The sequence below is a fragment of the Oncorhynchus tshawytscha genome, linkage group LG17 (assembly GCF_018296145.1).
Source record: "Oncorhynchus tshawytscha isolate Ot180627B linkage group LG17, Otsh_v2.0, whole genome shotgun sequence".
Taxonomy (NCBI): Eukaryota; Metazoa; Chordata; class Actinopteri; order Salmoniformes; family Salmonidae; genus Oncorhynchus; species Oncorhynchus tshawytscha.
Window position 1 is genome coordinate 12,142,546 of NC_056445.1, and position 13,571 is coordinate 12,156,116.

The window sequence follows — 13,571 nt, forward strand, 5'->3', positions numbered from 1 at the left end:
GGCTAGCTCCGGGATAATTGATGTTTGCTCCGGAATCGATGAAAGCCGATAGTCACATGGATAGCAGCTAGCTAGAGAAAAATAGGTCCGGTATGTTCCGGTCCGAACCGCGCCGTACAAAACTGGAGATAGATTTTTGGGCTAAAGGATAGCCGATGACCACAAACTGTGGTTAGCTGAATACTAACGATTAGCCAGTAAAGAAGCTAACTAGCTTCTGATTAGCTTCTGATTAGCTTCAGGCTAGCTTCTGGCTAGCTTCTGGATTAGCTTCTGGCTAACTTCTAGCTAGCTTCTGGTTAGCTTCTATGGAGGATTACAGATTTGAGGTAAATGATACTTTATTTTTTTTATAAATATAAATTGGTGAGGCGGGTTGCAGGAGACTGTTTTGAAGATGAGTTTATGGAAAATTAAAACAAATATATAAAAAGGTATGCGAAAAAAGTTGTAAATATATATATATACGGGATATGCGGCTTCTTCACCTAAGGGATCGTCTTAGGGTGGGTACTGAGAAGTATTTATTTCTGTAAGCACTTTTGTGGGGAAAAACTCATTCTGATTGGCTGGGTCTGGCTCCTTAGTGGATTGGCCTGGCTGCCAAGTGTAGGGCCTATGCCCTCCAAGGCCCACCTATGCCTGCACCCCTACCCAGTCATGTGAAATCCATAGATTAGGGCCAAATTAATTTGTTTCAATTGACTGATTTCCTTATATGAACTGTAACTCAGTAAAATCTTTGAAATTGTTCCATATTCGTTATTCAGTATAAATGCCCTTTCCTACTAAGGGCCTGTTGATCCCTGTTTGGAAGGTTATTTGATACAGCAGTCTCATCAAATGTCTGCGTCCACTTGTAGGGGGTCCGTTTGAATTTAGAAAAAGCTCCATTATTAAAATAAATATATATTTTTTGCTCCATGAAGTAATCCAACAATGTGTACGCTGCCATCTGTGTGTACTGTATTTCAAGTCTTCTCTCATTGATCGAGGCAGGTGTCTGTCATCCTGACATGCGACACTTGGGGATGGACACCCACATTTCTTGATCAATGAGAGAAATGTTGAACTAAATAAGATTGCAACATACACGCTTCTCTGTAATGTCCTGGAGTTACTCAAACGGACATCTTGTTGCAACATCTACTGTGTTTATGTATGTTTAAAAGAAGACTAAAAAATCTTTTATGTTTTGTTTATTTTTGTCAAGTTGGGAACAGAAATTGGGAGAAGAGATACAAAAGAAAAACAAACTCAGTATTTCCATTATTCCTACAATATCCATAATATACAACATATTACTTTACTATCATTTTTATTTCCTTAGTCATTGTTAACATGCATGATACTATTAATTAAATATAATTGTATTTAGGCTATCTAGAGTATTAATTCCAGTAACCCATAGTTACAATAGGGATGACTATGGGTAAACCTAGGATAAACGAGTTTGCTTATTGGCAAACACGTTAAGACAAAAGAATATAATATTTTAATCACATGACAAAATTATCTACATTTAATTGTGTACATTTTTAAAATATCTGAAATATCACACAATTTTACTCAAAGATTTTTGATAGGTTAAACCAATGACAGGGTGTATTGTACATTGCATTGCATGCTGAAAGGTTAAAACATAAAAACAGATTTGCAAATGTGATTTCAATCAGCAATTACCTAAAAAAAAAACATATCAATCAAAACGTGAGGAATGGTAAAGACAGTTAATTAAATGGGAAAATGTATGTAAATTATCCTTCACAAATAAAGTAGAGTTTGGACAGACAATCCTGATCACTCCACTTGTATCCCTCCTCCATTTCCATGGCACCACAATGGTTGGACAGAGGCTGTTCAGGCTGTCTGTCTCCCTCCCAGTTACTCCACCCCACTGGCAGCCCATTAGTCCAGACCCAGAACCCAAAGAGACGGCTCTGTCTCAGACCCACCCACACAGGACCAGTAAAATCAGTCCCATTAAACTTCTGCTTGATTGCCTCCAGGTCTTCTTCTGTCTCAATACGCAGCAGTCCGTGGTAGTTCTTCTTGCAATAGTCCAGAGCCTGTTCCCAAGACTTTCTTTCACTGATATTGTGGATGCGAACTGATCCTGAAAGACATAAATGTGGTATTCAAGATATTTAACTTGTTCATATTAGCTTGTTTTGGCACCCATTTTAACTCTCAGATATTAGGGGCAAGCTAAGCAGGCACATAATCATTTCAGTAATAGTTATATGTCATTATAGCCCGGTGGAACCAGCATGATATCATGATAGCCCTGCATTGTGTTTGACTTGACAAGTGAAGGGAATAGAAAGGGAGTGCAGCATTCAGTCCCCTTGACCAGGCTACTATCATTATAGAGTAACAACCTTTCATACAAATAAGAAGCAGTTTGACTATGTTCCTCTTTGACAACTTACCTTCAGAGCAGAATGTATATGTTGCATCATTTAAATGTGGCATTGTGAGTATAGATGTGTCTTTTTCAGTCCGGTAAAGAACAGTGTGATTCTGTCCTGCTATAGGATAGTTTGTCAATGTGCTCCAGTCTCTGTAGGCAGATCTCCCTCCATCAGACCACTCCCAGTCATCATACAGCAGGCCGATCCAGTAAGAAGAGGTGCTGTTCATTCCTTTCTTCTTCACTTGCTCCTTCTGTCCCTCGTTCCTGATGCTGACCAGGTCAGTGTAGTTCTCCTTGCAGTAACTCTGAGCCTTATACCAGGTCATGTTCTGTTCAATCAGGAAGGAATCACCAGACCCTGCGCACACATTTTACTGTACTTAGTTTTATATAAAATAATGATATCTAGAAATTGTTGAAGAATTATAATAATATTAACTAGATGTTGATGAGGAGCAACAACATCTAGGAAATCTAATGTTTGTTGTAGTATGGAATGTTTTACCTTCTCTGTAACACATGAAGTATTTCTGCTCTTTACAATTCTTCCATGTTGTATTATCTTTGAGTATGGCTGCACACATTGGCTCTGTGCACGGGCTTGGAAGTGGTGACCATGCAGTGTCATTAACAATGTCTCCATTGGACCACTTCAGACTGTGCTCTGTGCGATGGAGACCTATCCAGGCTGTAGAGCTGCTTTGAGATGCCATGACCTGTATCAGCTGCTCAGATTCCTCCCGATTGTACAAAGTGATGAGGTCGGTATAGCTGTTCTGGCAGATCTCCTGTGCATCTGTCCATTTTAAACTCCTTTTAACGAGATGGAACTGTTTGAGGCGGCTGAGTGCGGCTGTGCAGCAGACACCTGAGGACAAAAACAATTTCATTAAGTTCAACGTTAGCATGCACATGACAACAAAATGAGGTTTTCGTAACACTTAATTAAGGGGTCCTTATTGTGGTGTAATTACACTCACAACTATTGTAGTTAACTGTATTAACTCATAGTTACAGTGTAATAACATGTAACTTGTAGTAATTGTGATATGCATTTACAAAGGTGTAACAATGAATGGTTGTTACCATGCTTGTTACAAATGGGCAGAAATTTCACTAAATGAACCTACTTAGTGTTTCATTTCTTCTCATATGCATACAGTAACAACTGACACTAAGGTTTTGATCCCTCGTGGATGAGCTGGGTGTCTGAGAGATTATATCCTATGCTCAAGCTATATCTCCACTCCATGTTGTTGCTAGCACTTGCCCCCAAAATTAAGTGTAGCATCTGGGTAATTTCACAATAAGGTACAGAAATAAGTGAAACTTCCAGAAACTTTAAAACGAGGGTCAGGTTGTCAGGATGGGTAATGTATTATATATGTACACACAGATTACAATTACCCCTCAAAAAACACTTCATTTTAACTAGCTCAATCCTGTGTAACCCCTAGTAATTTCATTGTGCTTAGGCAAACATTACATGTACTATGGTTTAAAAGATGATACAAAACACTACCATTGTGAATTTAGTGGAAACCTGCCCATTTGTAACAAGCATGAAAACAAGCATTCATTTGTTATACCTTTGTAATTATATATCACAACACTTACACTGTAATAACAACATGTCAATGGTAGTAACTATCACTTGTTACAGTTAACTGCAATACTTGTTAGAGTATCATTTACACATGTAATTACACTCGGTGTTACCAAGGTTGGTTTCCTGGTTTGTGATGTCATACATGTAGCTGTAGAGTATGTTGTTGTTGATGGGGTTAACTAGATTAGTTCTTTCTGTCAAATCGTTATCTGGTTTATATCTCAAAAATCAGGTATGTTCACTGTGAACAATCAGTGTTACAACAATGTACCAGCCAAAAAAGAAGACCTGCAGACAATCAGGCCCAAGAGGAATTGCTCATTCCTGTGTTAGATACACTGTAAAGTGGTTAACATGAATTTAGAGGCAGCCCGGTGGCAAGTAAAATTCTGTATTTACAAAAGTGTAAACGCAACATGTAAAGTGTTGGTCCCATGTTTCATGAGCTGAAATAAAAAAATACCAGAAATGTTCCATAACACAATAAATGTACATAACAATATCGAGGCTATATACAGGGGGTACCGGTACCGAGTCAATGTGTGGGGGTACAGGTTAATTTGTAAAGTGACTATGCATAGATATAAACAGAGAGTAGGAGCAGTGTAAAAACAAAGGGGGGTCAATGTAAACAGTCCAAGTGGCCATTTGATTAACTGTTCAGCAGTCGTATAGCTTGGGGTTAGAAGCTGTTAAAGAGCCTTTTGGACCTAGACTTGGTACTCCGTCACTGCTTGCCGTGCGGTAGCAGAAAGAACAGTCTAGGAATTGGGTGACTGGAGTCTTTGAAAAAAATGTTGGGCTTTCATCTGACACTGCTTAGTATATAGGGGTGGCAGGGTAGCCTAGTGGTTAGAGCGTTGGACTAGTAACCGGGAGGTTGCAAGTTCAAACCCCGAGCTGACAAGCTTACAGTGTAAGCATTGTAATCTGTAGTTCTGCCCCTGAACAGGCAGTTAACCCACTGTTCCTAGGATGTCATTTAAAATAAGAATTTATTCTTAACTGACTTGCCTAGTTAAATAATTGTAAAATAAAAAAATAGGTCCTGGATGTCAGGAAGCTTGGTGATGTACTGGGCTGTAATCACCACCCTCTGAGATATATACAGCCTGTATTATACTGTAACAATGTCAATGCTACTGTAGTGGAAAAATGAGAGAACATGACACTTGCAAAAGGCAATTTGCTGGCTCCTCTTGAGGATTCATATACAGTATAGCCATCCATGCAAACAATGTCTGCATGGATGGCTATACTGTATATTTCTCACAGGAGAGAGTCACATCTTTGTCGTGGCCATCTTTAGGAAGAGACGTTCCCACAGATGTCCTGGGGTCACTGACAGAAGGTACGGTCAGTTCAAATAGGGAGCAAATACGAAGTGCACTCCTATCATTTAAATTGTGTTGATTAGATTTTAATCTGGGTGTGTTGTTCCTGTATATTTTTTTTCCTAACAAAGTGCAAAGACACTGTAATTTAGGTTGGGGGTGAGTTGCTGCTTGAATTTGGCTAAAAGAGCAATGAGTTCGCTCATATTTTCAGAACATTGTTAGCAAGCTCCAGTGTGTATCAGGCATATACAGTTTTTCTCTTAGAGATTATTCTGAACTGAAGACACGTGTAAGCACTGTAATGGAATTGTAATGTTTGTGCTTTTCTTATAACTAATTTCTGTGTTCAATATGTGTGCTGTTCTATAATAACGATTTCTGTGTTCATGGAAGTGACTGACTGAACAAATCCTCACTATCAATAACGACAATTTAGCAGTACGCCCAGACCTTGTTTTGAGAACAAACTAAATAAATCTCAGTTTCAAGGTCTCAGTTTAGAGTGAAGAAGCCTCACGAGGTATTGGTCTGCCACATGTTATGAACCAGTATTGATCAGTCACGTGAATGAAACAAAATGGTAATGATGAATTAATTATGCTAAATCATGCTGTTATAACTTGTTTGTGAATAGCTGTATATAATACAACTGCTTGGACTGCTCAGGCAGAGCTCCTGATTGACATGTGTACTATGGTGCATAGAGTTGGTTGGGACCTCTCCAGCGCGCAGACAAGTAAACAAATGTCTAATTTAAGATTGACTTTGACTGTCCCTGTGTAAGAATTTCCACAACACCACGTTAAGTATTATTAAGTTGTTAGTCAATAAATGTGTCTTCTGTAATTTATCATGTATTTCATGTACACTGTAATTGTTTGAGTGTCAATTCTGTTGTGACTAATACATTGGACTAGTTGAATGGAGCAACTGCATTTCACATTTTACAGAGGAATTATTTGATTGACTGTACGTTCATAATTTATTAGGTCTATTGGTAGTTGTTATTTACACTATACACATAGCATAAGCTTGGGTTCCTTCTTGACATCCCTGATCTACATGCCACAATAAATGAGTCCTAGAACATTGGTCGCCAAGATGATCTATCTGTATATACTGTAGTCTTATATAGTTATAGTCAAACTGAGTGGTGATGCAAGGCTCGCTACCTTGACTAGATCCTGAAGAGGGCCTGTTGCTTTTATTCACATAATAATAAAGTCAGATTAATCGTTTCTAAATAATGGTAGAGTCACAGTATTTGACTGCAATTAAAAGGGATTGGTGCAAGCAGGTTGGCTGCACTTTACAGTAAACTTTACAGTAATGTACTGTTCAAACAAAGTTTCTTTGGAATTTACAGAAACATACTGTACTTTTTTTACAGTAATTTACAGTTAATAGGCTGCCTGTCAGTTACAGTGAAAACAGTGTACCACTCAAAATACAGTAATTTCACACAATGCACCATAATTTACAGTATGCTGCAGAAAAGCATTTCATAGTTTTTTAAAACTTTCTTGTAATACCTAATATTACCATGAATTTGACTTTTCGGTAACAGTGTAAAGTAGGTTGACTGAATACTTACCGACTGAGAGTAGGAGCAGGAGAGGTGTCATGTCTATGGTGGCAGCAGGGTCAGAAGAGAAGAGTCATGTCTATGGTGGCAGCAGGGTCAGGAGAGACAGTGGAGAAGTGTCATGTCTATGGTGGCAGCAGGGTCAGGAGAGAAGAGTCATGTCTATGGTGGCAGCAGGGTCAGGGAAGAGACAGTGGAGAAGTGTCATGTCTATGGTGGCAGCAGGGTCAGGAGAGACAGTGGAGAAGTGTCATGTCTATGGTGGCAGCAGGGTCAGGAGAGACAGTGGAGAAGTGTCATGTCTATGGTGGCAGCAGGGTCAGGAGAGACAGTGGAGAAGTGATAGGATACTGTCATGTATGAGGATATGTGTAAAATGTACGAGTTTATGAGTTTGAACACATTTGTAACGGTTTTCTAGTGGTGATGAAAAGAGTCGGACCAAACTGCAGCGTGTAACACATTGAGAATCCATGTTTAATATAACAAAGAACCACGAACTTACAAAAAAACAATAAATTAAAGCAAACAGCCTATCTGGTGCAAACTAACAAATACACATAGGACACTAAGGACAATCACTGACACCAAAGAATATGGCTGCCTAAATTTGAGTTCCCAATCAGAGACAACGATAAGCATCTGCCTCTGATTGAGAACCATCTCAGACAGCCATAGACTTTGCTAGACAACCCACTAAGCTAGACAATCCCAATACCACCACCAAAACCCCAAGACAAACACACCACAATTACAAAAACCCCATGCCACACCCTGGCCTGACCAAATACATAAAGATGAACACAAAATATTTGACCAGGGCGTGACAACATTGACCATTAGTATTTTTAATCAATAAATCAAGATCAGAACACTGTAACACATTGAGAATTCCAAATTCCAATTCCCCAAATATTCCTCCTCCACTTTATCAACATAACAATTATATTATAGCAATACTACAATGGGTCAAACAAATTCCAAATCTAGCTGTATCTGGAAAACTGACCATAGTGTTGTCCTTTTGAGTTACATGCATTTAGTAACCTCACAAACTGTTACAGTGTTATCATTATCTCAGATAAATTGTTATGTCTCACCTGCTGTGGGCTGTGTAGAGAATGATATGGTCTTGGCAGTGTAAATGATGGTCTCTATGATGGTCTCTATCCTGTGTAGAATGAAGGAGTCTAGTGGAAACTCAGGTATTTATACAGTTGAAATAGTATTCTTGTTTTGCCTACCTATAAACATATTAAAAATACAAATCCTGGAGATAATGATGACATGCTTTACATGGGCAAAACAGTTGGTAACCACAGATGGCACACAGCCTATTTCCTTAATTTCCCACCCCCCCACCTCTCAATGAGACAGGTCAGTAGTGTATCTACAGATGTAGGATTTTAATTTGAGTCCGTTTAAAATAATCCTGCTGCAACAGGAAATGTGAATTATTACGTGAATGAATGAACATTTTTGTAGGGCTTGATATATTTGTAAGGGAAAATTCAATTTGAAATTTTAAAGTGGATATTACAAACTTCAGAAGCCTTTTTAAACCTCAAATACACATAAAGCTGAACCTTTCCTGCATTGAAGGGAAGTTCTCCTACAACAGGTTGGGTCAAATTAAGATCCTATATCTGTAAAATAGAAAATGAGTTTGGCCTCATACACACTCAGTTCTTACAACGGATGTACAACACATTTGACAGAATGGTTACAGAATTATAGTGCGATGTCTATGCGACTGTTGTGTACATTGTTTTGTGCAGACAATCTGTTGGATCAAAACAGTTTTGGCAAATGTCTTGTACATCCGTTGTACAAACTGAGTGTGTATGGGGTCAGAGATGGGTACCAAAAACTATTTTGAACAAACTATCTACAAACTAAGTACATTTGAAGTTGGAAGTTTACATACACCTTAGACAAATACTTTAAAATTCAGTTTTTCACAATTCCTGACATTTAATCCTAGTAAAAATTCCCTGTCTTAGGTCAGTTAGGATCACCACTTTATTTTAAGAATGTGAAATGTCAGAATAATAGTAGAGAGAATGATTTATTTTAGTTTCTATTTCTTTCATCACATTCCCAGTTAGTTTACATACACTCAATAAGTATTTGGTAGCATTGCCTTTAAATTGTTTAACTTGGGTCAAACATTTTGGGTAGCCTTCCACAAGCTTCCCACAATAAGTTGGGTGGATTTTGGCCCATTCCTCCTGACAGAGCTGGTGTAACTGAGTCAGGTTTGTAGGCCTCCTTGCTCACACACACTTTTTCAGTTCTGCCCACAAATGTTCTATATGATTGAGGTCAGGGCTTTGTGATGGCCACTCCAATACCTTGACTTTGTTGTCCTTAAGCCATTTTCCCACAGCTTTGGAAGTATGCTTGGGGTCATTGTCCATTTGGAAGACCCATTTGTTACCAAGCTTTAACTTCCTGACTGATGTCTTTAGATGTTGTTTCAATATATCCAACAAATGTTCCTACCTCACGATGCCATCTATTTTGTGAAGTGCACCAGTCCCTCCTGCAGCAAAGCACCCCTACAACATGAAGCTACCACCCCCATGCTTCACGGTTGGGATGGTGTTCTTCAGCTTGCAAGACTCCCTCTCTTTCCTCCAAACATAATGATGATCATTATGGCCAAACAGTTTTATTTTTGTTTCATCAGACCAGAGGACATTTCTCCAAAAAGTTTAATCTTTGTCCCCATGTGTAGTTGCAAACCGTAGTCTGGCTTTTTTATGGCAGTTTTGGAGTGGTGGCTTCTTCCTTGCTGAGCAGCCTTTCAGGTTATGTTGATATAGGACTTGTGTTACTGTGGATATAGATACTTTAGTACCTGTTTCCTCCAGCATCTTCACAAGGTCCTTTGCTGTTGTTCTGGGATTGATTTGCACTTTTCACACAAAGTACATTCATCTCTAGGAGACAGAATGTGTCTCCTTCCTGAGCGGTATGACGGCTGCGTGGTCCCATGGTGTTTATACTTGTGTACTAATGTTTGTGCAGATGAACGTGGTCCTTTCAGGCGTTTTGAAATTGCTCCCAAGGATGCACCAGACTTGTGGAAGTCTTGGCTGATTTCTTTTGATTTTCCCATGATGTCAAGCAAAGAGGCACTGAGTTTGAAGGTAGGCCTTGAAATACATCCACAGGTACACCTCCAATTCTAAAGCCATGACATAATTTTTGGGAGTTTTCCAAGCTGTTTAAAGGCACAGTCAACTTATTCTATGTAATTTTCTGACCCACTGGAATTGTGATACAGTGAGTTATTAGTGAAATAATCTGTCTGTAAACAATTGTTGGAGAAACTACTGTCATGCACAAAGTAGATGTCCTAACCGACTTGCCAAAACTATAGTTTGTTAACAAGAAATGTGTGGAGTGGTTGAAAAACGAGTTTTAATGATTCCAACCTATGTGTATGTAAACTTCCGACTTCAACTGTATATTGAATATATTGTGGTGTGGATTCATTTTCAAATCAAAATAAAATTATATTGGTCACATACACATGGTTAGCAGATGTTAATGTGAGTTTAGCGAAATGCTTTTGCTTCTAGTTCCGACAGTGCAGTAATATCTAATAAGTCATCTAACAATTCCCCAACAACTACCTAATACACACATTCCTAAAGGGATGAAATAAGAATAAGTACATATAAATATATGGATTATCGATGGCCGAGCGGCATAGGCAATGTGTGATGGATGGTGTAAGGTATAGTATATAGATATGAGATGAGTAATGCAAGATATGTTAACATTGTTAAAGTGGCATTGTTTAAAGTGACCAGTGACATGAGTCTCGACGTAGGCAGCAGCCTCTCTGAGTTGATGATTGTGGTTTAGCAGTCTGATGGCCTTGAGATAGAAGCTAATTTTCAGTCTCTCGGTCCCAGCTTTGATGCACCTGTATTGACCTTGTCTTCTGGATGGTAGCGGGGTGAACAGGCAGTGTCTCGGGCGGTTGTTGTCCTTGGTGAACTTTTGGCCTTCCTGTGACATTGGTTGCTGTATGTGTCCTGGAGGGCAGCTATTTTGCCCCCAGTGATGCGTTGTGCAGACCGTACCACCCTCTGGAGAGCATAGCAGTTGAGGGAGGTGCAGTTGCTGTACCTGTCATGCCCTGACCTTAGAGATCCTTTTTATTCTCTATTTTGGTTATAGGTCAGGGTGTGACTAGGGTGGGAAGTCTAGTTTTTTCATTTCTATGTTGGCCTGGTATTGTTCCCAATCAGAGGCAGCTGTCTATTGTTGTCTCTGATTGGGGATCATATTTAGGCAGCCTTTTCCCACTTGGTTTTTGTGGGATCTTGTTTTTGTGTAGTGCCTGTGAACACTTCATTGACGTCACGGTTTAGTTGTTCTGTATTGTTTTGGTGCGTTTCATTTGTTAAACATGTGGAACTCTACGCACGCTGCGTCTTGGTCCATTTATTCTACAGACGATCGTGACAGTACCAGGCGGTGCGGCAACCAGACAGGATACTTTCAATTGTGCATCTCTAAAAGTACGTCAGGGTTTTAGTTGACAAACCAAAATTTCTTCAGCCTCCTGAGGTTGAAGAAGTGCTGTTGCATCTTCTTCACCACACTGTCTGTGTGGGTGGACCATTTCAGTTTGTCTGTGATGTGTACGCAGAGGAACTTAAAACTTTCAACCTTCACCACTACTGTCCCTTTGATGTGGATAGGGGAGTGCTCCCTCTGTTGTTTCCTGAAGTCCACAATCATCTCCTTTGTTTTGTTGACGTTGAGTGTGAGGTTGTATTCCTGACACCACACTCTGAGTGCCCTCACTTCTTCCCTGTAGGCTGTCTCGTCGTTGTTGGTAATCAAGCCCACTACTGTTGTGTTGTCTGCAAACTTGATGATTGAGTTGGAGGCGTGCATGGCCACGCAGTAATGGGTGAACAGGAATTACAGGAGGGGGCTGAGCACGCGCTCTTGTGGGTCCCCAGTGTTGAGGGTCAGCGAAGTGGAGATGTTGTTTCCTACCTTCACCACCTGGGGACGGCCTGTCAAAGTCTAGGGTCTAGGGCCCAATTGCACAGGGCGGGGTTGAGACCCAGGGTCTCCAGCTTAACGATGAGCTTCGCGGGTACTATGTTGTTGAATGCTGAGCTTTGGTCAATGAACAGCATTCTTATATAGGTATTCCTCTTGCCCAGATGGGGATAGGGCGGTGTGGAGTGTGATGCCGATTTCATCGTCTGTGGACCTGTTGGGACGGTAAGCGAATTGGAGTGGGTCGAGGGTGTCCGGGAGGATGCTGTTGATGTGAGCCATGACCATCCTTTCAAAGCTCTTCAGGGCTACTGACATGAGTGCCACGGGGTGGATATCGTTTAGGCAGGTTACCTTCGCTTCCTTGGGCACAGGGACTATGGTGGTCTGCTTGAAACATGTAGGTATTACAGGCTCTGTCAGGGAGAGGTTGAAAATATTAGTGAAGACACTTGCCAGTTGGTCCGGCATGCTTTAGGTACAAATCCTGAAAATCCGTCTGGCCCAGCGGCTTTGTGAATGTTGACCTGTTGAAAGGTTTTGTTCACATCGGCTACCGAGTGCGTTATGACACAGTCATCCAGAGTATCTGGTGCTCTCGTGCATGTTTCAGTGTTGCTTGCCTTGAAGTGAGCATGTAAGGCATTTAGCTCATGGGAGGCTCACATCACTGGGCAGCTCACATCTGGGTTTCCCTTTGTAATCCATAATAGTTTTCAAGCCCTTCCACATCCGACATAGCATCAGAGCCGGTGTAGTAGGATTCAATTTAATCCTGTATTGACGCTTTTCTTGTTTGATGGTTCATCTGAGAGCATAGAGGGATTTCTTTTAAGCATCCAGATTAGTCTCCCGCTCATTGAAAGCGGGGAGCTTTGTTGTCAAGAGACTGGACATTGGCGAGTAGTATACTCGGAAGCGGTGGGTGGTGTGCATGCCTACGGAATCTGACCAGGAGGCCACTCTGTCTGCCTCTTCTGCCATCAACGTTGTTTTGGGTCAGCTTCTGGAATTAGATCCACTGTGTTGGGTGGTGGTCCGAACAAAGGATCCGCTTCGGGAAAGTCGTATTCCTGGTCGTAATGTCGGTTAAGTTGACGTCGCTTTTATATCAAATAGTTCTTCCTGGCTGAATGTAATAACACTTAAGATTTTCTGGGCTAACAATGTAAGAAATAATACATTAAAAAACTAAATACTGCATAGTTTCCTAAAGACTCAAAGCGAGGCACCATCTTAGATGTTTTTCAAATGTGTTCCTGGGAAGCTAATGCTAACATACACAATCTTATTAATGCCATTTCTGCTGATCACACATTAGAAGGCCATTTTATATTATGGACATACGGTGCCTTCAGAAGGTATTCACACACTGACTTTTTCCAGATTTTCTTGTATTACAGACAACATTTTAAATGCATTACATTGAGATTTGTGTCACTGGCTTACACATAATAACCCATAATGTCAAAGTGGAATTATATTTTTACAAATTAATTACAAAAGAAAAGCTGAAATGTCTTGAGTCAATAAGTATTCAAGCCCTTTGTTAAGGCAAGCCTAAGTATGTTCAGGAGTAAACATTAA

General features: G+C 40.2%; 1 protein-coding gene across 1 annotated transcript; it reads right to left on the reverse strand.

Annotated features, from left to right (window-relative positions):
- Positions 1–1,184: 1,184 nt before the first annotated feature.
- Positions 1,185–8,137, reverse strand: LOC112216873 (secretory phospholipase A2 receptor). The gene is made up of 4 exons (XM_024377013.2): positions 8,048–8,137; positions 2,922–3,284; positions 2,433–2,774; positions 1,185–2,116 (listed from the first exon to the last, which is right to left on the reverse strand). The coding sequence occupies exons 2-4, from the start codon at positions 3,127–3,129 to the stop codon at positions 1,758–1,760; spliced, it is 909 nt and encodes a 302-aa protein (XP_024232781.2). The 5' UTR covers positions 3,130–3,284; positions 8,048–8,137; the 3' UTR covers positions 1,185–1,757.
- Positions 8,138–13,571: the final 5,434 nt, after the last annotated feature.

What these genes read in the sequence shown, in the direction of transcription:
- LOC112216873 (XM_024377013.2), bottom strand. Translation starts at nt 3,129, where the DNA reads ATGGCATCTCAAAGCAGCTCTACAGCCTGGATAGGTCTCCATCGCACA. An exon ending in CTTCATGTGTTACAGAGAAG is followed by an intron (nt 2,775 to 2,921) that starts GTAAAACATTCC and finishes ATGTGTGCGCAG; the next exon opens with GGTCTGGTGATTCCTTCCTG. An exon ending in ATATACATTCTGCTCTGAAG is followed by an intron (nt 2,117 to 2,432) that starts GTAAGTTGTCAA and finishes TATGTCTTTCAG; the next exon opens with GATCAGTTCGCATCCACAAT.